At 45.7% G+C, this 24,167-nt stretch overlaps 1 protein-coding gene across 1 annotated transcript in view; it reads left to right on the forward strand.

The window, feature by feature from the left end:
• Window position 1: 1 nt before the first annotated feature.
• Window positions 2–24,167, forward strand: part of SH3RF3 (SH3 domain containing ring finger 3) — a gene marked incomplete at its 5' end in the record, with an annotated part of 252,232 nt that continues 228,066 nt past the window's right edge. The window contains one exon of the mRNA XM_014944078.1: window positions 2–82. Coding sequence (XP_014799564.1) covers window positions 2–82 — 81 coding nt within the window. The remainder of the gene's footprint in view (window positions 83–24,167) is intronic.

Here is a 24,167-nt window from a genome sequence, read left to right on the forward strand (position 1 = left end):
CGCCGTCGCCGCCGCCGCCGCCTCGGCCGCCGCCAGCCTGCGGGAACTGGCGGCCGCCAGCCGCAGCGCCCTGCTGGGAAAGGTGGGTTCCCGGGGACGCGGGGGAGGGCGGCCGGGAGGGCCCGGGTTGCCGGCAGGACGTCCCGCGGGGCGGCGGAGGATGGGGGTCTCTCCCTGCGGCCGGCGGTTGGGGGTTCCCTCCCTACAAACACACCCCCTCACCCCGCGATGTAAAGGTGGGAGCGAGGGGATGCTCGGCCGGGGATGTCCCCAAAATACTCCGGAGGGCGGGAGGGAGCGGCCCCGGGACCCCCCGGCTGTCCGGCCGCTGCCGCGCCGACGGTCCCCGCACCCCCTCGCCCCCCCAGAGCCGGCCGCGGCTCCCGGAGTTACGAAATCGTGACAAAGTGCCTGGAAAGCACTTTGTGTTATTCTCTGCCAGGTGCCCGTCAGGTGCGGGCAGAAGTTGACTCCCGCTCCGGTGCTGCCCGCGGGGGTGCGTGGCCAGAAGCAGCCGGCCGTGCCGGTACCCGGTGCTTGCTTTCATCGCACCCCCCCCCGAGTTGTCCCCTCCGCCCCCGGGGCGCTGCCGGTGGGGTTACGGCCGCGCAGGGTCCCTCTGACAGCCGGAATGGAGGGGGGTTGGAAGGTGAAGTTTCCCCTCCCAAGGGAATGTCATTCCATTTTTATGTATAAGGTGTGTGATTTATTGAAGGAGAGGACTGCAACATATGCATTTATTTATTTTAAAACTGCAAGCGAGTGCCTGATCTCGCTCCCTTTAAAATCAATGGCGAGGGTTTCATTGACTCGGAGGGGACACGATCAATTCCCTCCCAGTGTTCTGTATTATTGTGAAATCCGATATGATGAAATTTACTATAGGACCTCTTTAGGAGACTTGGGAATGGAGATGCTCTGACGACTGTGAACTTCATCTTATTTCTAATGTCGTTTTATGTAGTGGATGTATTTAATTGTCTTTGATCTTTCATGAAATCTGCTTGAGCTGTAGTTTAGTGGACAGGCTTTTGATTTGGAAAGGTCAATGCAGAGATTCCTTGTGAAGTTGTATCGCTATCGTAAATGTTTCAATTAATTCATTTCCTATTTTTTGTTCTGAGAAAAATGAATAGACCTGTACAGGCGTTTTGAAGTTTTGCCTGCAGGAAATGATGGCAAATGCCATACATTGTTCCATAAAATTCAATTTTGGAGTCTGAAGTGAAATATGCTTGGCAATATTTCTGAAAGGGTAGATCCTTTAGTGCTGAGCTGTAGACCACAGTGATCTTCAGGTATTTCATACAGATTTGTTAGACTTAAAGAAGAAAAACGGCAATGGGATTCTGTCCTCTGGGGTTTTTTTGCTTATTTGTTTTTCAACTAAACTTAGGATTGCAGCTTTGTCACAGCAGACAACTCATGTCATCTTGAGTTTCAGCGTTACAAGAAGAGAAGTTTGCCTTCGTTAGGTAGTTTAAAATACGGTATCCTCAGGGTCTGGTTTGGTGTCTGGAGAGTAGTGTCTCACAGGAGGTGAGGGAGGCTTGTGGCACCTGCAGGGTTCGTGTTGGGGAGGCAGGCTCTCACACCCTGACACAGCTTTTGTGGCCATCCAGCAAGAAGAAAGTCTCTGGGTTTTGTGTCTTTAAATCCTAGTCAAGCTGGGATGTTACAGGGGGATGTGGATGTAAGGAAATGCTTGAGGGGGAAAGTTACTTGAGAGTAATTTTGTATCAATGCAAATTTTTAGAGAAGTTGAGTTTTCCTTATTTTACCCTAAACTGGTACATTTTTAAGAAGTACTTTCCTACCCATTATTGCAGATACCATATAGTAAATAAAACCGCATCACGTCCTGTCGATTTCTGACTTGGATTGAATAGGACTTCATAAGCATCTTCAGTTCTGTTGTCTGTTTCTGTGTGGGTTGTTATCCATCTGAATTTGATGAAAAGCAAAGTTACACATGACCTGAGAATCATATTTTGGCTTTTATGGTTAACAACTGCATTTTTTTCCCCTTTGCTGGGGGTAATGGGTGATTCTGGGGCAGTGGGTCTGTTGGGGCAGAGTGGGTCTGTGGAACTGTTTGCTTGGCCTTTTGACTGACCACACAATTTTTTTTTCCTGGAAATCAATACAATGTGCTTGATCCTTACAAGATTCATTACAGTGAAAGAAAATCTGAACTAATCTGCTTTTAAAAAAAGCAGCAGGGGAGAATAATCCTCCTTGGAGCTGCTGATACAGCTGATTGCTGAGCTATCCTGGAGACACGAGTACAGCACCTCTCTCTGTACTAAACAATAGATGGTACAAACCCGCCTAGAATTAGGCTTTTTGAGGTTGATACTGAAGAGCAGAACTGCATCCCTTTCAGTCTTTGACAGCTTAACTCCCTTGGAGAGAACTGAAGTGATTCTTTATGGTATATACATATTTTTTTTTAATTTCAGAAATTGCTGTAGATTTGCTGCCTGGGGCTTAAATGCAAATTACACTGTTTTACTAATTAATACCTTTCATTTTAGGTAATGCAGTATATAAAATGAGACACACCGTTATGGGGTTTTTTTTTTGGTTAGGAAGGGAAATGCTAATTGCGAGATGTAATGGCAGAGAGCCAAGGTCACTTTTATCAGACTTCAGTCTTGCTCAGATCCTTGGACCGATATGTTAGAATCACGCCAGGGATCTGTTTCTCTGAGAGTTTTAATTAACCTTAGAAGAGAGAGCAGGGCCAGCTTCCGTCTTGCAGTTACACCTGTGTTTTGCTTCCACACCTCATACTTGGGGGAAGTCATCTTTGCACAGGCAAAGGTGTTTTCTAAAATCAACCAGTGCTCTTTAGCACTTTGGCAAAACTCTGGGGACTTTGTATGTCTTTATCCGGTCTTTGGTCCATCTCTCCCCACAGTTTCTGGCAGGCTTGGTCTCCCCAGAGTGCTGAAACCCCAGCCTGAAACGCTTCCAAAATACTGTAGGTGCTTTAAGATAGATGGTGTGCATCTTCAGCATGAGACACCCGCGAGTGGTGTTCACCTACGGATACATGCTTGGAAAATATTTGGGATTCTGTCGATACGTAGCGGTTGTGTGACCTTTGGTAAGCCAGTTTGTCTCCCAATGCCTCTACTTCAGCCTGTAAAAAATCCTCATAGCTTGCTTCTAAGTGGTATAGAATATGTGGGGATGTTGGCATTAAAGATGCTATGTAAATGCAGAGCATGGTATTAGACATTATAAAAGGGTCCGGCTGCTGAAGGAACACACTGGAAGAGTGAGGAAAGGAAACCCAGCATCTGTTAGAGTGGCCCCCCCAGGGGATAAAGCAGGAGGCTAAGAGTGGTTTATAATGGTAGGCGCATTACACACAAGGTTATAATTTATTGGCTCCTCTGTTTCCATTACCACTGTGGAACTGCTTGGGGAATTCAGGTTCTGTCAAAGTAAATGGCTCCCTTACATTGTTGAGGCATTATGGTAAATCTGCCTTCTTTACTGAGCGTGGGGTTTGGGTTTTGGGTGGTGGGTTTTTTTTTTTAAACAATTATTGCAGTTTATCACTTAGAATTTTTTCAGGAGTTGTCAAGAACAAATAGCCGGCTAAATGCATGTGAGTCTTTATTATGATTTCCTCCCAAACCAGGCATCTCCCGCTCCAGGTGCGGGGTTTATTGCTTTGCTGGCTCGCAATGCAAACTGAGAACAACATTTGCATGAAAAAGAAACAACCTATGAAAACAAAGCGTGTCTCTCGGTTTTCCCAGAAGAGAGAACAGGGCCGAGGTGAGGGACAAGGGCCGTGGTGCGTTACCAGGCAGGGATGCAGGCAATAGTAAAGAGTAAGATGTGCACATAAAGACAATGATGTGTCTGGTGGTGGGATGGAGTGACGGATGGGCTGCACTCCCCTGCCCTGCTCCAGGTGCTTTTCCCCCCACATCAGCTTCGTGGAGCTATTTCAGGTGGAAGGCTGCCATTAGCCATCCCAGGGGGAAAGGTGGCCACCCTTGGCTTGACAGGAGTTTCGGAAGCAGGGCGAGCAGTGCTGATTTGCTCCCTGGGCTTTTCAGTTGCTGCGTTCGTAGGAATTCTCCAAAAGAGGCCTTGAGTCATTCTTTGTTATGAGAGCGCTGCCTCATCCTACGCCAGATTGAACGTGGAGCAGACCTTGTGTTGTCGTTGTTTTGTTTTTTTTTTTCCCCACTGCTGCGTTTCCTCCTCGGATGCATTGTCTCAGGTGAAGATCCCACCCTGGGTTACGCAAGAGGAAGCGGATGGAGCCCGGCGTTTATATCCATTTATATCCGTTACGGGCAGCCGCGGGCCGTGTAAGGGACACGCTTTGTCTTGGGCAGAGAAGGCTCTTCAACTTGGCTTTCTAATGGGATTTGCACAGACAGGAGTGTCATTCTTGCCAGCAGCACACAGCGTGCATAGGCCCATGGACTTACCTCACTTTTGTTCTTTCTCTCTGATTTATTTGCTTCTGATGCTGTGGTTTGGCTGGCCAGTACCTGAACTTTGTCGTAAAGCCATCCAAATAGGACTGATATTCCACGTGTCAAACTCTCTGATCTTGAGGATTTTTTTTTTTTTTTTTTGGCTGGCAGATGGCTGAAAAATGTGTTTCAATGCAGGACATTAGCAATCATACTAAAGGGTATTGTGAAAAATATAGGCAGAAGTATTTCAAGTCCCACCAGTTAAAGTTGTCCTCACAGAAGTGAGTGAGCACAGGAGGAGGGATTGCTGAGGGGCTGAGTCAGAAAAATTCATCATTCACTCTTTACACTTTTCAGAAAACCCGTCATTTGCAAGTGTCATCTTCATGTCCTTTATATTTTCTAGAAATCGAGTATTTTTACCCATCTTTGGGTAATGCTGTTAAGTTTTACTTGCAAGCTAGAAACATACATGATGGGCCTGATGTGACCATAGGGTGCCAGTGCTGACAGTGGACTTTTCCTTCTGGGTTGGGATGGCCAGCAGTGGCTCAGTCACACCTAGAAGAGTTGTGGGGCCATGGAGAGGACTTTGTGCCAGTACCCCCTGACCCTCCCTATTAACTTTGTGTCGGTGTGGCATGCCTCTGAGGGACTCCTCTTGCTGTCAAGTGTGAATGCTAAGTTTAATCCCTGCACGTCATCGCTCTGAATGATTCATGATGAACACCGGTAACGCTTAGTGTATGCCATCTCCAAGAGAGATGCTCCACTCAGCCCTAGGATCCTGTGCACGTTTTAATTCTGGCAATTTCTGCCCACCTCCCCTAAATCTCTGCTGTTTGCTGTTTGGGGAGATGGCAACTGCTGTAGTTTAAAGGCTGAGAAGGAAGAGAAGAGCGTGGCTCTGTGCAGAACCCAGTCATTGACCTCTGGTGAGCTGCGTGGACCTTCTGAGCTTCACATGTCCCAGCTGCAAACCTGCCCCGGTAGCGCTCGCCCACCCTCACGTGCTTCACCATCTTCAGGGGGAATCTGCCCTATGGATGCAGAGTTATTCCTAGAGAGGCTGGGATTTGTGGGGGGATTAAAAAGTTGTGTAGACTGAAGCTGCAGTGGTTCCTTTCTGCTGCTGAGTGGGGTTTGGCAGAGACGCTGCGCTTGGTTTGCGGGGGACGTGGGCGCAGGGATGTGGCCGTGAGCGCCGTGTACGGGCTGTAAGAGTACTCTGTATCCCCTGTTCCTCATCTTTATCAGCCCGTGCTCGGGCAGAGCCCCGCTGGTGCCTGCTGGCCGGGTGCCCAGCGGGTCGGAGTGGCTGGAGGCGCTGGCTGTGGACAGGGGGAGGCGATGCCTGGGCTTCCTAGACAAAGCTGGGTCCGTGCGGTCAATAAAGCCGTGACATCAAACGCTGCCACGCTATTTTGTTTAGGCCGTGGAGGATTTCAGGCTCTGGGAAGGTCTACGTCTTCTTGTCTAGAGTTATTTTGGTTTGCTGCCTCATGTTTTTAGGTTAGTAGTCCCCTTACAGTTTCAAAATTCTGTCTGGATACTTCTTGAGTTTTGCACCATTGCGCTGGGAATGTCCCCTCTAATTTCACTGTGTCTGCCAAGAAGCACAGCTTAAATTTCAGATGAAAAACGTAATTCCCTCTTGCACTTCAGTTACCCACCTGTAATATCCGCAACTATGGGATGGGGATGACACTTTCTTTTGAAGTCGTGGATCCCTCTTTCTTAGAAGCCTTTCCTTTACCTTCATCAGGTCAGTTATAACTAATATTTCACCCTGATTAATGTCTTAAAGCATTGCAAGATTGTAATTGCTGACCTGTACTGAACTGGATTGATTCAGTTTTCAGAGACTTGGCTTCCATGGACCAAAACTGTTCAGGATGCACAGGGTTTCAGCTTTCCAGTGCTCACTCATCACATGTCAAGCTGAATTTTTGCAAACATTTTCAATGCGGTCATGTTAAAATCTGATATTTTACAACAGGTTTTCCCAATCTGGGGTAAGCTGTCGTGGGAAGAACCCGAGATTAGTTCTAATAGGACATGAGAGCCTGGACGAAGATAAACTGCGGGATTTGAGAAAGCTACGTGACCTTGGCCTTGCCCCAGCTCCCACAGCAGCTGTGCTTCTGCAGCTGGAGAGGGAGTAATGGGGAAACCCAGTGCCAGCTGAAAGTCTACCTATTTATCCCTAGTCTTGCACCAAACCAAACTGCTCCCGATTCCAGAAGCCTCTTGCATGGAGCAGGCTGGTGCTTTGGCTGGAAAGTTACTGGCCTGACCATTATGCAATAGAGAAAGAAGTTAAAAGAAAAGCACAAACCACCAAACCCCAAAAAAGTAGAGTGAAAAAAAAATAAAATAAAAAAAAAATTCTTCCTCATGCATCATGCAGATGGGCCTGGGAGCAGGTTCTCCCCATTTACCAGCCCCAGATTCTCTTTCTTCTGCCAGTTTGGATTCCTCTGACAGTTTGAGCCATGCCTTTTCCTGACAGTTCGGGGTGGCGGGGGGGTTGCTGATGTGCTGGTTTCACTCGCTTGGCTCCGTTACCGTCTTCCTCAGCAGTAATGTTAAACTCGTTACCTCCTCTTTGCGGGAAGTTTTGCTTATGTTGCTAGAGCCTTGCTGAAAAACCCTTAAAATTGTTTGAATAGCTTTAAAAAAAAAACCCCGCAGCATGTGCCCAATAATTTAATCTAATTGTTTTTGCATGTAATTTGACCGTTTTTATTCGGTTAAAAAGAACAAACATTAATTTAACGATACATGTAAACGGGATGCTTCTCAGTTCAGGGGAAGGACAGAAGGAGGGAATATTACTTTTTGGTATTAAAAAGACATTTTGTTTTCAGAAGTAGAGAGAAAAATGTAAAACATCTGGAATTATGAGCGCTTTCTGCCCAGTCTTTTAAGCACAGCTTCCATCGGCTCCACAGAACTTGCTGTGTGCTGGTGGCTCTTAGCTGGGGTCACCTGTGAGCTGGGGCAACCAGCAGCCTGGTACCTGCCCAAAGGAGCTGGTGGGGCTGCACCCCCTCCTCTGCTGGGGTCACTGGGAAGAGCTGGTGTCTGGCACCAGGCTGCCTCCTCCGCATCTGCAGGCCAGCTACCGAGGGGTTAAATAGCAAAAACCAGGGTCGGGTTTGTCTGGTAACTGGTTTCTGGCACTTTCAGGTTGGCCCCTGCCGAGGTTTGGCTCCCCGTCCCGTCGGGGCGGTTTGGGATTTTTGGTGCGACCGGTCTGTTTGCCTGTGGTTGCCCCGAGGGCAGGGGTTTTGGAGGGACACACGTCCTTATGGGTGGACGCCGTGGGGCTCTTTCTGTGGCAGGTCTCCCATCTTGTCCCGTTTTGGAAACTGGGAAGGCTCAGCAGTCTGGCTTGCTGTGCTGGGTGCCAGAGGAGGGGAAGGCTGAGGGATGCGCTAATTGAAAAAGGAGAGAGATGGGACCGTTTTTCTTTCGCCATGGTGATGGCATAACATAGCTTGACTGGGGGATGCTGAGGAATTTTTTGCCTCCTCTCCGAGGTGAGGGGACAAAGGTGCAAAGCCCTTCCCTGCTCCGAGGCGTTCGGCCACGTTTGGTTTTGAAGAGACCTTAAGGATTTGTGGTAGCGAGGAGTTTGTCCCTCTGTTGGCTGTCAGCTGGGATATGATTTATGGGAGAAGTGAAACGAATGCTGTATATGGTTAAGGAGTGCCTTTCTGTGCACAAAAATGGTGTTTATGGGAAGAGGTTGCTTCTCAGTCGATGCTTAGAGTGTCTTTCTGCTGTTGCAGCAACAGGCGTGAGAGTCTGATTATTCAGACAAGTTATTTTTTTTCCAAGTTTTTTAAAGATCTGATCCAAACCAGTATGAATTGGCCGGTTCTAATTTTAGAATGGTCTGCTTGCGTGAGATAACAAATCCCAGTTTTAGTTTAAAGAGAAAATATTTTAACAGAAGGCTGGCGAGATCGTTATCAAAATGCTAATGATCATTTCTCTCCTACAGTCTCAGTTATTTTCAGAGGGAGGACTAGAATAGACACATCATCTGAATAATATTGATTTTAATATGTATTACTGTCTCATTAAGCTGTTAAAGTCTTTCCCCTTCTGGACAAAGGTTCATTAATTGCTGCGGTTGATGTATCATTAAAATGGGTTTAGGTGCTAGATGGGTAGAGGGAAAGAGAGATCTAAAATGTTGACTGTGCTGCTTGAAGGGACTATGGGTAAAGAAATTATGGTCCTAACCAAAAAGAAAAAGAGTACTGCTGTGTTTGGTGTGCTGCCCCTGACTGCCTTCTGAGTCACAGCCAGGAACTCAGCGAAATACAGGCACTGCCATATTTAGTTTACTAAATGATCGTTTCAGTAAATATTATTGAAGATGCTTGTTTGCAGATTAATTTCAGGCTAATTCCAATCAAAAACTCCTCTGTGGCTTACTGTAAAAAGGCAAGATTTTATTAATTCACTTTTTAATTTCTAAATTCATTTTGAAACAGCTTTTAACAGGTTGCCTTTTTATTGGCTGCCTTTGTACCTGTTTTGAAATGCTTTTGTTGCAGCTTGCATCAGGTTTGCTATACTGTCATCCCTGTAAGCAAATCAATACGTTTTCATTTCCAATAATAGTAATAATTTATGAGTTTTTTATTGTTTTAACGCAGTAAAGTAGTAGAAAGTAGAAGGAAGATTTTGTTTTGATTGATTGCGTTTTGAGTGACTTCACTTAACATTTATTTATCTGTAAATAAGACACACATATACAAATATATGTATGTGTGTCTAAGCGTAATATATATCTCTCTCCCTGAATGTATAGTTTTTTGACAGAAAAGCCTGTTCCGAGGATTCTTCTCAGTAAATCACACAGCATTGTCACCATGTGCTGGGCACAGGTGTGTGTTGTGTCACGGAGCACTGGCTGGTCCTGCTGCATCTCTGGACGTGTGGCTGCTGTCACCCTCCAGGATGGAGCATGCCTGCTGGAGGGGTGATAGGTGTGGATGTATCATAGAATCATAGAATCACAGAATTGCCCAGGCCGGAAGGGACCTCCAAAGGTCATCTAGTCCGACCTCCCCGCAGTCAGCAGGGACACCCCCAACTAGACCAGGTTGCCCAGGGCCTCGTCGAGCCTCTCCTTGAATATCTCCAGGGATGGGGCCTCAACCACCTCCCTGGGCAACCTGTTCCAGTGCTCCACCACCCTCACAGTGAAGAACCCTCTCCTAATCTCCAGTCTAAATCTGTTCCCCTCCAGCTTGAAGCCATTTCCCCTCGTCCTGTCACCTCAGGCCTTTGTAAACAGGCTCTCCCCAGCCTTCCTGTAGGCTCCCTTCAGGTACTGGAAGGCTGCTATTAGGTCTCCCCGGAGCCTCCTCTTCTCCAGGCTGAACAACCCCAGCTCCCTCAGCCTGTCCTCAGAGCAGAGGTGCTCCACCCCCCTGATCATCCTTGTGGCCCTCCTCTGGACCCGCTCCATCAGGTCCATGTCCTTCTTATATTGAGGGCTCCAGACCTGCACACAATACTCCAGGTGAGGTCTCACCAGAGCGGAGGAAAGGGGAAGAATCACCTCTCTGGACCTGCTGGCAACGCATCTTTTGATGCAGCCCAGGATGCGATTGGCCTTCTGGGCTGCAACTGCACACTGGATGTAGGCAGCCTCTTCTTGCACCCCAAAAATACAGATATGCGCTTGTCACGTGAGGGAGGAGGGAGGTCCAGCACGGGGAGGAGGAGCCGGCTGGAAGAGCTGCAGAGCAATGGGTACCAGCCTGCTGCCAGGTGCCTGTCCCTTGAAGATGCTGAGGCCCATCGTCGTGATGGGCTTTTCTGCTCTTTCCTGCCGAGCCTCCTTGCGATTTTGTGCTAAAATGTCACGAGATAAGAGACAGAAATAGCACAGGCTTTCCTGGCAGAAGCGTGAGCTGCGGCGTGTGGAGTGGGCAGGATCCCTCAGTGCTGGGGCTGCTGCTGCTGCTCACGGGGAGGGTGCAGCGCCGCCGCAGAGGCAGGCGTGGACGGCTTCGTGTTCAGTCCAGAGCATCTTGTGTTTCAGCCAAGACTTTTCGTGTGAAGAGCCTCGTTCTTTCGTATACTTCCTTTCTAAAACAAATCATAAAAGAGCCCTCGGAGAATACAGTCATACATACACGTCATAAAATACAGTAAAATAATAGATGACAACCAAGAGATGATTTTTTTTTTTTCTGCTTCTTCTCTTCTGCTGTGTAGGTAATCATGGTGTTAGATCACAGTGGAAAACATCTGCTTATTTATATTTCACAGTGACATAGCAATGTAAAATCTGAACCTATCATACCTTTTTAATAATGAAAAATCAGTACATTATTTTCTAAAAGGAAAGTGTGGTACTTTGGGTCTATATTGCAGAAAAGAAACTTTATTTTTTCCTAGCTTGAGTTTTATTTGTTCTTTTGATAAACACAGGACTTCCTTTTATATGCGGTCAGTCTCACTTTTATCTGAGTATCTGTTTCCATGGTAGGGCTATCGCTGCAGTCATCACCGTTAAAAAGAATTTAGCACACTTTAAAGAAAGCGCTGTGTAGGGTTCAGTGTCTGTAATAACATTGTTCAGCCAGGGAGAGGTCGTTTTGTGCTTATTAACAAACAAGAACTGAACAGCCAGGGCTGAATGGCCATCTCCCACTCATCCCAGTCCTCGAAAACAAGGAAGCGAGTAGCTAAGGGGAAGGTCGGCGTCTTCCTCCCTTTGTCTTGCCAGCAGCGTGCTGCAAGAGATGCAGAGGTGTAGAGAACCACAGGGCTTTTGCTTTCCAGTTTCTCTGCTTCTAGTGTTCGTTTCATACAGAAACACCGAAAATCTCTGTTGGTGAGAACTGGATGTGCACATTCTGTTTGTTTGGGTTTTTTTTAAATACAAAGGATAGCATCGAATTTGCTGCCTTCTGCAGTGTGTAGAGCTGAGAAGATGAACCCTGCCTGCCCCTGCATGGGAGTGGGAAATGGATTTGGTGCATCGAGTCCCCACGGCCCTCTGGGGGACGCGGGGGAGTTTAAGATGCTCCTTAATGCATCTCCTCTCCCAGATGTTTCGCCCACTTCAAAAAAAGTTACTAAAAATAGGAACTCCAGAAGCACACTGCTGTCTTAGTAGCGATAACAGAAGATCCAGGAAAGGATCTGTGCCATCCCCCCTTCCTGTAACACTCTGCCGTGAGTCGAAGACATTGAGCAGGCAGGAGTGGGCAGGAGCAGCCTGGTCCTCTCGTCCCCCCATCCCTCTCCACGTGCATCCTCCCTCTCCAGTGGGCCAGGGCACTTCTCAGTGTCAGAAGCAGAGGCACAGGTGGTGGTCAAATTGTTAACCTCCCCAATTAACGCATTGGAATCCTTTCTAGCCTGTTCTGCAGAGCCTGGCTTTCAGGCTGGGAGTTGTCACTGGTTGCAGAGAGGGACCAGGAAGATGAGGTCCTTCCAGAGAAGGACCGAGAAGATGAGCTCCTTCCACCTGGGTGCTGAAATGCTTCAGGAGTGACCAGCACTGCTAGTGGTGGGGGAGCCTGGGAGAGGGGTGTGCTCGGCCGTAGCCAACGATGGGATGACTGTACTAGGTTTAGTCATACTGAAAGGCAGCACGGGGCCCTGCAGAAGATGAGAGAGGATCATTTTGGATGTTTGGTTTCCTGTGGGAGTAGGGTTCGTGCGAGCTTAATCTTAAAAATATGAGGGGAGTGTTTATGGAGAATTTGCCCTGACAGCATTGTAGGTCGGAGTTCATGAGTGAAGTCAATAATAAGACTAATCAGATTTGGAGAGCATGTTGAACTCTCTGTGTCTGAGTCTGTGTACCCCCCTCTCTGCACTCGGGAACCACTGCCACAGCAGGGGCATGGCTGACTGTTGCTGATGAGCGTCTTCCTTGTTGCTGCAGCTTGAAATGGATTCAGTGGGCTTGTGCCGTGGCATATGTGTCATCAAATTAAAACTCCTTCAACTCACCTTGCCTTCACCACTCTTCATGTAAGGCCACCACTTGCTTAGAAAACAGCGTCAGTGGCAGCTGTCTCCTGCCCACGAGCACGGGAGGAGGATCCGGTGATCATACTGGTTCTCACCAGATCACTGCTGGGCAGTTTCTGCACTAGGACACTGTCCTGTCAGAGGAGCCCTTCCCTGTTTAATTTGGTCCCTTGAGAATGAATTCATCTGGTTATGAAAGTTGTGATGAAAGTGGGCTTCTGAGCTCACATTTAAAATGGGAAAACATGGGAAACCAGATAGAGTTGAGGTTCCTCAGCTGCTCTGGTGCTTTCAATGAACATGTGCTTCCTTGACAAGTCAACATATGATTTAAAGGTGTTGCATAGTGATGCTGACTCCCCAAATCAGTGATTCGTTTCCAATGCCAGTGAAATAAATAGAAGCCAAACACAGAGCAAAGACTGTGGTCACCCTGAAGTTGTCTCATTACCGATACACCTGAGTAATTGGCAGTGAGGCAGAGTGAATCTCAGGCAAGATGGTAAAGGCTACTTGGGGTTTTTTGTTGTTGTTTTGGGGTTTTTTGGCTGTTTTCTTTTTCCTTCTGAGAAGCTTCTTTGGTTGATGAAGTGCTTTAAAAGATGCCTCTATAGCAATATTTCACTTTTTGAAGTTGTGTAACTGCAGAGCCAAGAAAGTATGGGGAGACCCTGAACTTCGTAGGGTTCAGTATCCTAGCTGTTTAGTAGCTTTGTCTGAATGAACTTCAAATAAACACTGTTTTGTTTTGTGTAGCTTTTTTCCTGTAATTAATGAAGGAAAGTGAGTAATCTGCTACTTGGCAGTGCCGCTAGGCACGTGATAAAAGAGCAAAAGTCTCTCTCTGTAGTAGAAAGGATGAACTGATTTCTTTTTTTACTTCCTCCTTCTCTTCCCCTTCAGTCCCCGTAGCTCCAAGGGGCTGCAGATTTGGAAGCTAAGAGTGAAAGAGCTGTGATGCCCAAGCTGTTCCTAGGGTCACGTGAGAGGCTTGGAGGTCTCCTTAGGACTGTGATTCAGTTTTGGTGGGAGGTGTGAGAAATCACTACTGTAGTAAGTAGCAATATCGTAGCACCTCAGCAGAGCCGTTTTTGAGAGTGTTGCTGGAAGGAAATAGTCTCTTACTAGGAAGACAAACTTGAGGAACGTTGTTCGAGTGGCTTTGCTTCAATGACCTGGTGCAAATGTTATTCAGGATAATGGTTTGCACTGATGGAGTTGCTGGATTACTTCACTTTAGGTCTGCCAGGTGTTACTATTTTCTGCTCTGCATGCTGTGAATAGATTTGTCTTTTCCCTTTTATTTCATGTCTTTACTGTCTTTGCTCACAAAAGAAGCAAAAGGAAACAATTTTGCCAATCATAAAGGTCTCACATGCAAACCTTGTCCCCACCGCTGTGTTCCCCATGCGTTTGGGCTGTGGAGGGGTTTTGCTGGTTCCCCCCTTGGGGTGTTGGGGGACACATTGTGTTTTCACTCAGGCTTGATGGGAGGTGACAGCTCAAGAAGCCCCCAAGGCCCACCTTGTCTGCTGTGTGTCCCCCCACCCCATGCCACGGGTGTCCCTTGCTGCTTACAGCCACTTGGGCAGCAGCAGGTCAGCTGGGTCTATTGACATCACCCTTATGGCCCCTCAACATTGTCCCCCTGCCCCATCACTCTCACCCATTGGCCCCAGGAGGTGAGGTGGCAGGCAGATGGTGGCACAGACACCATTGCTCAGACACAACCTACCCATTTTGCACATGAGCAGCATTGCAGCAGATATGGACCAAATTAATGGTCAATGTCCAAATGGAGATCAGTAAAAAGTGATGTCCCTCAGGGGCCTGTACTGACCAGTGCTGTTCATTATCTTTATTAATGACACAGACAGGGATATTGAGTGCACGCTCAACAAGTTTGCAAATGACACCAAGCTGAGTGGTGCTGTTGATACAGTTGAGGAAAGGGATGCCATCCAAAGGGACCTTGACAGGCTTGAGGAGTGGGCCCATGCAAACCTCATGAAGTTCAACAAGGTTGCAGGGTCCTGCACCTGGGTCAGGGCAGTTCCCAGCATCAGTAGATGATGGGGGATGAAGGGATTGAGAGCAGCCCTGAGGAGAAGGACTTGGGGGTGTTGGTTGACAAAAAATTTGGACATGAACCAGTAATGTGCACTTGCAGCCTAGAAAGCCAATCGTATCCTGAGCTGCATGAAAAGAAGCATGGAAAAGGAGGAGGGAGGTGATTCTGCCCCTCTGCTCTGGTGAGACCCCACCTGGAGTACTGCATCCAGCTCTGGGATCCATAGTACAAGGGAGATATGAACCTGTTAGAGCAGGTCCAGAAGAGGGCTACAGAAATGGTCAGAGGGCTGGAAGACTTCTCCTATGGAGAAAGGCTGAGGGAGTCATTTAGCCTGGAGAAGAGAAGCCTCTTGGGAGACCCTTGTTGCAGCCTTTCAGTGCTTACAGGGGCCTTATAAGAATGATGGAGAGAGACTTTTTTACAGGGCCTGTAATGATAGGACAAGGGGTAATGGTTTTAACGTGAAAAAGGGTAGATTTACATTTGGTATAACAAAGAAATTTTTTACGATGAAGGTAGTGAGACACTGGAACAGGTTGCCCAGAGAAGTTATGGATCCCCATCACTGGAAGTGTTTGAGACCAGGCTGGATGGGGCTTTGAGCAACCTGGTCTAGTGGGAGGTGCCCCTGCCCATGGCAGGAGAATTGGACTAGATCGTCTTTGAAGTACTCTTCCAACCCAGTCCCTTCTGTGATTCTGTGACTCTGTAACCAAACAATGGGCATAGAAAACAGGACGTGGCAGACACAGGTACAGACAGTGAAAAGTAAATACTGTAAAGTGAATGTTGATGTGTTTTGGGAGGTTACAGTAGTTCATATCTCTACTGATAATTCCTCAAACATCTTGATGCAGTGAAGATGCTATAAGGAAAATTACGTTCTTGTGCTGAAGGGTTTCTTTGGGTATAATGCTTCCAAATTGAATATAGAATTGAATAAATATGAAGTCATTCTCTTCTCTTTATTTCATTGCAGCTTTGCTGGAGGAATTATTTTTATTTGCAGAAAGGTTTATAGTGGAAAAATTGTTTGACATCCATAGCAAATACAGTCTCATCCTTAATGTATTGTTTAAATTTCCCAATAGGGGTATTCTGTTTCTGAACAATAATAGTAAATTCTTGACCTTATGTTATAGTTTCCTGTTCTTTAATAAATAATAAATAGAGGTATCGTTAGTTAACGTTTCTTAACTCCACAGAATGCTTTATAGAAAACAGTAAATATCAGTGCTGCCTTTGTAGATGAGAAGTTTAACCACGTCCAAAGAGACCTGCTACCAGCACGGCAGAGCCAAGGAGCGATCACACGCCTCCAGATTCGAGCACTGTGCTGTTGTGGCACTTGATGCGCTCAAGCTCCTGTCGTCATCCTCATGTTTGGAAGGAGCATGACAGACATTTCACACCAGATTTAGTTCTGGTTAAAGAGCTTTGATGAGTTTCACCTCCTTTACAGTGTGCTTCAGCTCCATTTGGCCTATATCCAAGTTTAGTTACTTTAGTTGCCGAAATTATTTTCCTGTTCTATTTCCTAGTATTAAATCGCTGTAAAATTAACTGGAAAACTACTATTATGTACCCTGTTTCTTTCTTTTGTCTTCACATTCTGGTTCCTTTTTGTTTGCATGTGTTTATTTTTCCTTTGCTTATTTTCTCTTTTATTGCATCTATGTAGCTTTTGTTCTCAATTTTCATGTCATTTGACGTATGAGAGAAGCCAAATAAAATATTTCACATTTCTGTTTCAAGTTAAAAAACAGTTTTTATGCTGAACAATAATTGTATTACAAGGAAGCCTGATGTGCCCTCAGTGCCATTACAATATGTTGAATAAAAGGTAATTTAATGGAAACAGCGGAGTATTTGAAAGTTCACTGCATGAAAATTGGATTTTTGCCTTTTATTATTTACATTGCACCTTATTCATATTTAAGGCCACAGGGATTATCATCCTCCTTAATGGCTTTATTTAATAAAGACTTTACATTTTACAGTATAGGATCTAGTGCAGGCTTCAGTACGTTATCAGGATTTCAATTAACTAGCTTTGGCTTCAGTTGCCCTGTAAATCCTATAAATATAGCTAAATAATTAATTTGCTTTCACTGGATGTTAGTGGCCACTTTTAAATGCAGCTGCTATATACTTAGCTTCTAAATGGTACAACTGCGCTCACAACTTGCTTATATTATTTTTTTTCTAAGATGACATTTATCTCTTAAGGTGACTGGCTAGACCAGGACCAGTCTCCCAAGGTAAAAGATCTCATAGAGGAACAGTAGTTACAGCCAAGGACCATTGCAGCTGGGATGCAGGTGAACCTTGAATTTTGGGAGGAGAGGCGAGGGACCGGTGGCTGTTACAGATCAACATATACCCTAATTGGGCTGAAGGACTTAGCATCCATTGAGCGTGGCTGTGTATACTGTGAATTAAGGGCTGGATGTAGCTGATTCCAGGGTGGAGGTGTGGTGATAAACACAGGAGACTGAATCAAATCCTGTTGCTCTTACTTTTTGGGTCTTCCCTTCACCTGTGCAGCATCACACACCCATGGTAACTTTCTGGTCGTTTTTTCTTTTGGAGTGACATTTAAGTCTTCTTGCTAAGTGTGCAAAACAAATGATAACATCAACAATTTTTGCTCACCCTTTTGGGTATTGAGAGAGACTGAGATTTGATTTTAAGCGAGCCTGATGAAGTCAGACTTGAAAAGGTGTGCCTCAAAAAAAACAAAGATAGGGCCTAGCATTTTCTGAATGTCCACTTGTAAATTCTCTCCTCCGCATATCAAAATACTGATACCCTGAAATAAGGAAACAGCCATGGGCCAAGCTCTGGGGTCAAAACAAATAACAAATGGGTGCCAGTTCAGTGAGAATCAAACAGTGTGAACGCTTAGCCAGCCCAGGCACCCACTAAAAATGCCTCCCCTGCCCCAAAACGGAACAAAAATCAGCACCAGCCAGCCTCTCGGCAGCGGTTCACCTAAGAGCAGCAGGACTTGGCAGCTGTGGAAAACCGCTGTTGATCTGAGAGTCCCGATCTCCTCCAGTAAGTTATTCCTTCTGGCTCGCTTTCCGATGAGGGAAGATTTGAGACCTTTAGGGACCCACAAAAGACCAGGACGCCAGTGAAATTTAAAATGCTTAAGTTGCTTTAGAAATATTTTTTGCCTATCAGTGCGTGATTAACTGAGTGGATGAACTTGAAGGGAAACATAATATTTATTAAACATCATTCACTTAGTCATTTTGGCATTTGATATGCAAAGATTATGCATTTTTCCCAGGAGTTATGATAATAATTTCAGCATGATAACTTTAATTTTAAAAAGGGCTTTTCTTCGCTAAAGGGAGGGTTATCCATGCATGTGTACAAAGAAAACTTTAATTAAAATTTTTGTTCTCCATTGTTTCAGGTATTTAAAATGCACTTTCTTCCCCTTGAGACAAAAAGACTGCTTATATGTAACAGGGCTGAAAGGGTTAATATGTGAAAATGAACACATTCAAGGTTATATTACTGACAGCTCCATTGTGTTTTGCAAAGGAAAAAGATGAAGCACAGCCTCAATTTACTTCCCTTGCTAAACAGTACTTTGTTCTGTATTATTAGAAGATATCATTTCATATCTGGAGAAGATGGAAAACAAGGAAATCATGATACTGTCTCTGCTGACCTTAATATAATTTTTTAAAATCATTTCTCCTCTGGCGCTCATGGACAGCTGGGAAGAGAAACCACTCTGGTTTTCCGAGGACTTGAAAGGTGATCCTCCTTTTAGGTGCCCACTGCAACAGATAAAATGTGGGGGAGTTCTTATGTTTGTCCAATACAGGAAACTGATGCCCTCAGATACATCTGCCATGGCAAAATAGGACATGTTTATTAAGTTTGCAAAATACTAACCATTTATCCATGGTATAGGAGATTATTGCTAGTGTTAGAAATCTGATGAATAAACTGGGGGAGGGGGGAGGCAAAATAAGAGTCTGCGTCAAAGCTCTGTGTGTTTCCTGTAAGCTCCTACAAATCTCTCTGAAAACTTGTTTCTATGAATTTGAACGGGAAAGGAGAAATCCTAAAAAAATTTGTTTCTTTCCTCTAACAGATGGTGTTGTTTATAGGACAGTTTTAGTAAAAATATAACTTTGCTGTAAATCGGTACTTGTCCAGAGCAAACTCCACCCGTGGAGTACGCAGTCCTTCAGAGAACCCAGAAGAAAGGACACCAAGGTAGTTTCTCTCATGGAAACCTATGATTAAGGATGCTGTAATTATTTCTTGGGAGATGTTCAGTTGTGCCTGCACCGCCCTCTCCTGTTGAAAGCCTCCCAGAAAAGTCCAGAGGGAATAAATACCTCTACAGCTGCAGCTTTCTCACATTTACTTTGGTGTTGTTCCTGACAGGGTTGTCACTTTTCCATCTGAAGGGATTGGGAATTGCTGCCCAGAAGTTCTGTTCTGGACCAGTAGCCCTTAAATATCATGTGCACCAGCAGTACTGGTCCAAAGGAGCCACATCATTGGAAACTGCTCGTCTGCTAACCACCATCTGGCAAAGCAGCTCCTATAGTGAGAAGGAAAGCAAATGAGGAAAAATATAAATGTTTTGATTCGAGAGCTGTATTTTTCTTTGAAGATTGATAGCAAGTGGTCAGTCTATTAAGAACGAAATGTTGCTCTTGCTTCAACTCACTGCCTCAGAGTGAAGCCTTCTTTTTGTTATTTTATTTCAATATAAAACATAGCTATTTTACCCGTAAAAATAACCAGCATTACTGATAGGAAATTGTCTGCTAAGACAAACAAGTTCATCTGTAGCTAATATGAATGGTGTATTGCTCCTTCTGTATATTGCACGCCAATCTCTCTTGGCTGTTTGTGATAAATCTGGTTTTCTAATATTTGCCAGTGGAAAGGCCCTGGCTCATTTCTTTCTTCTGAATCATATTTTGATTGTCTCCTTTCCTACTGAAGTGATTAAAGCTGAGCTGGGCATACACAAACTATAACTTCAACACGTAACTTTGCCAAGATGCAATGTATATTATTAAATTTTCTAAAATTTTCTTCTACTATAGGCTTATTTAATGCCCTAGAGCCCTCTAAATGAGTTAAGAATAAATGATAGGGTTATCCACATTCAATACTTCTTATCAGGTGCATTTGTATGAAGGATCAGAGGGAGGATGTAACATCCCTGGGTTTTCAGCTCAGCCAGGTTGTGTCCTGGGAGACCAGGACTCGTGGGTGCATTGAGGAACATGTACAATTGGTAGAATGAAAACAGCCAAAAGGGTCTTCAGCAGGGACCTGGAAGGAAGTACTGAATAAGCACCAGAAAAGCAGCCGATCTGCCTCCCGGGCTGTGTAGGAGGATCTGGGTCTGAATATGAAGAGCGTGTTCCCTGTGTATTACTGGTAGATCATAGAATCACAGACTGGTTGAGGTTGGCAGGGACCTCTGGAGGACATCTGGTCCAGTCCCTTTGCTCTAGCAGGGCCACTGGTTGCCCAGGAACATGAGCAGAGATACTGAACAACACATCAGTGCAAGAGAGGCTGTGCCAGGTCATGGCAGCGAAGACAGTGGCTTCAGAAGTAAGCAGTCCTTAATACTGTAGACCCGTTGCTCTTGCATTTTAGGGGTTGCATCCCTCTTTCTTAATCTTTAAAAGATGTTTTTGGCTAGTTTCTTGGATGGGTGTGCTTTTTAATGTTCGTATCCGTGTTGTCGGCAACTGAAAGCTAAGCTGGAAAGTGCAACCATCACTCCAGCCACTTAACTGTGAGAGTCTTCCTTTCCCTTCAGACTTTGGAAATTGTCACCTGTCCTGAAAATTTATAGCCTGTCTTTGCTTTGGGGCTACTGTGAGTTAATCTGAAGTATTTATAGCTATTATAGTTGTTCAACAAACAGGCTCAGCCAAATAAGAGACCTTAGCAGAGCAGATTAATAGCAGGGAGCCCTTTATTTAACTTGGCAAAGCTCATCACAAGCCATCAAAGAAAGCAGTCACTTTGTCAGTAGTATTGAATGGATGAATATGATAAACAAAGAGGTCACAAAGTCTTACCGTCTAGTTTCCCTCAAAAACAGAAGTAAGAAGGGCTTGCCAAACAGCTTTAGGACTTGAATATAGGTGTTTTATGTATTCAAAGCATATGGGGTTCATAACTATTGTTCCCTTCGGTATTGGTGAATTTTCTCAAAATGCAGGAAGGAAACAGGTCTTGAAGGAGCCCAGAAGTGACACGCAACCCATCTGTTTTGCTGAACTGTTTCTCTAAATTAAATCCATTGCTTCCCCAGTAGAGTCGATAATAGGATGTTGAAAACAAAGTATTTCAGAAGCAATTTTGAAAGCAGTTCCCAGTGGCCTATTACAGATGCAGGTATTCTGATGATAATTCCCTGTTCCCAAGTGAGGTACTCACTTAAGGCCCCAATTCAGCAGAGGCTTTAAATGCACACTTGTGTTAATCTCCGTTACAGCAGTTTTGCCTGTGGTTAACTATAGCAGCATGTTCTCAATTAAACATTTGTCTGAAGTGTCCTCTGCAGAAATAAAGGGCTGACTTGAGGTTAGAGATAATTTTCTCTGAGTAGCTACTGAACTCCGTTAGGGCTGTACCTGTCTGCATCTATTTAGCACGAGGCAACACGGGCTGCGGTGGCCTGCGTCCCCCTATCTGGAATTGTTTAAGAACATGGATGAAGTCTTCCACTTGACTAATTCATAAGAGAGGAGCTGAAGGAGTTGGGCAGAAGCAGGGCTATAAAATGTAATTTCAGGGTTACTGCTCCTTGTCAGCTATTGCAGGGAGGATGAGCATTACAAGTGTCACAGGTGTCTTTAATTATATATGGCCTACTTTCTGAAATATTCATAAGAAATGGAGATACGAAGTGAAAGTTCTGGTTGGAAGGTATAAAGGTTATTCTTAAATATCAACACGGTGATTTCCCCTACCAGGTTCTCTATCTAGTAAAATGATTGGATTGCTGTGTTTACAGGAAAAAAAGGTCAAAGCTGTTCTTTCACCCGTGTGTCTTCTTTTCCTTGGTAAACCACCCCACAATAACAGTTGCTGTAGCTGTGTCTTAAAGTCCTAAGTGCTGCAGGTGTGAAAAAATCCAGGCTCTTGATGAGCAGCCAGGGAGTGGAGGCAGTGATTTATAGGACAACATAAGCGTTGCAGAGTTCAGAAGTAAGTATACTCTTCAGTTTTAGGTTTGATGAGTCCTGTGAGCCCTGCAGGACTGGTAAGTCCCGTAAAGCATATGGTTAGCAAATTGTGGGAATTCCAGTCTGAAACAAAGGTAAAAATAGAGGAACTGGTTTTAGCACTGTGTTTTTTACTGTCTGTGCTTATGTTAGGATGGTGTTAGAAATGGTAACACTAAACTTTTACAGCTGGCAACAGGTGGAGGATGATAAACAGAAGGATTGTTCTGGATGTGCAGGGGAAAGGCAAGGTGCAGACGATGGGACTTAAAAGGGTCTGCTGTTTTAATAACACAACTCATTTAGGTGCAGCCCAGCAGTAACCCCCCAAGGGCAGTCATCGTTCATTTCTGCTCGCTGGAGGCTGTCACCGGCTCGGCATGTGTCCTGGTCCCAGCCCCTTACCGTGCTGCTGTCACACGGGGGTGGTGGAAGGGGAGGAAGGGTGATGTTATCTCCGTGAACCAAACATCTGCTCCATCATCCGATTCCCCTCCCCATCTCTGGGGAGAACCCGTCTCTGAATTTTGTTTCTCATCTCCTGTGCAAGCAGAGAGCAACCTCTCTGTGGAACGATCCTGCACTGGACACCAGCCGTTTGGACACGCCAGCATTTGGTTGAGCTGTGGCTGCCATGTCCCCTGCCCTGTCTGGAGGTGGCTTTCCTGTCTCTCATGGAGACTGGCTGAACCACACGTGCCCCTGTGGTCCTTCCTCCCTCTGTTACGGTGTTCGCTGTGGGTGTCTGTATTCACAGACACATTTAGCTGCAGTCATATATGCCTCTTGGCCTCCTCGTGTGTTGTTTAGAGCCAAGTCACGGCTATTTTTAGGAAGATGTCCCAAAATTAAGCCTTGTTTTCACCAGATGACTTACTCAAAAGTTTGCTTGCAGGATGCCCGGTGTGTAGTAATCCTACCTAGCAGTTGCTGCTGTCTTGCCAGCGAGGACCTTGGTGCACATGGCGCATTGGATAGTCTCAGGTACTGCTCCTTCCTCAGGGGTGACGCTGACACCATGCACTGGCAAGGCCCTGGTCACTTCTGGTTCCTCCTGCTAGTTCATGCGACCCTCTTCTTGCTCTTAAAAGTCAGGTAAGGCAATAGAGCATTCTTGGCCCATGTTTCCCAGTGCTGTACGTGTAAATGGGACCATGTGGTCACCACTTTCACCTTCCTCTTATGGGAGACAACTGGGTAAAAAATAAAGGCCATTCTGGAATGATCCACAAACTACCTGCCTCCCTATGGCCTGATTCAGCAGAGGCTACAAGTCACTTACCAGCATGTAAGACCTAAGCTCCAAGATAACAGAAAGAGCAGGAAGGGACCTGCTAGTGCTTACAGATCCCTAGAAAAGCATGGAAAAATGTTGGTAAAATTCCTGGGCTATCCCAGGGAATACAGTATACCCAGATATCCAAGAGACCGTCTCTCCCAGCTTGGAATCCGTTTGACGTGAGCATGAGGGCAGGGTACGTCAGCCTGACAGGCGAGGGGTGTTAGTGTCAGGGTACACTGTGCTGCTCCCTGCCCAGCATCATCTCTCCAGCTGTGGGAATCTGGACACCACAAAACCCACATTTTAAAATTGTCACAAGCTGGCATTTTGTGAGGTGCCTCCTCCCTTGACCTTGAAGAGCGACTGGTGGTTCCCAGCAAGCCTCAGCATGTGACTAGGCAAATTGCTGCTTTCTTACCCTTTTGTGGCCCTTGGTGTTGTGTTTGAGGTCAAACTGCTCAGCCAGACACCCCCCCACCCCCCTACCCTTATTTAGGTGGGTCTTTGCTGGCATGAAGAGCTCCAGAAGTTGCCTCGGAAGAGCTAACCTGCACATGGGTTCTGCCTGGCTGCGTGGGGTGTAAGCACGTGGTTGTAGCTCTTAATTAAAACCTGAATGGCAATGGGCCATGAAGGGGTTTTACTAGGCCCCTTGGGACTTTTTTATCGTAAGGACAAAGGAAAATAATTGCCAGTAGTCTCCATCAACAAAGTCTGGAGTTGATGATAGGGATGGGCTGTTGGGTCTCCAGTTTGTCCTTGATCACAGCAGTGCTCCAGGTGTCTGATAATGAAGTCACCATACTAGGTGGTGTTTGACCAGCAAAACGTGAAAGAATGCAGGCGGCTTCTCCCAAATGTCGTTTCTCTGCCTGCTCTGTGTGACTGAGCCGTCAGTATATATGTATATATATGGGGCCAATATAGTTAAAATTTTGCAAAATGTATGAACTCTCTTCCTTATCATGACAGTTAACCTGAAGTCTGGCAGTTTCATTTGCACAGATCCATGCAGGAGGAAGGAGGCTGACTTTATTTTTGGGTAACAGGACTGCTCTGCTGCTGCTGGTACTGCTTAGTTTGACAAGGGATGG

The sequence above is a fragment of the Calidris pugnax genome, unplaced genomic scaffold (genome assembly GCF_001431845.1).
Source record: "Calidris pugnax isolate Ruff unplaced genomic scaffold, ASM143184v1 scaffold69, whole genome shotgun sequence".
NCBI lineage: Eukaryota > Metazoa > Chordata > Aves > Charadriiformes > Scolopacidae > Calidris > Calidris pugnax.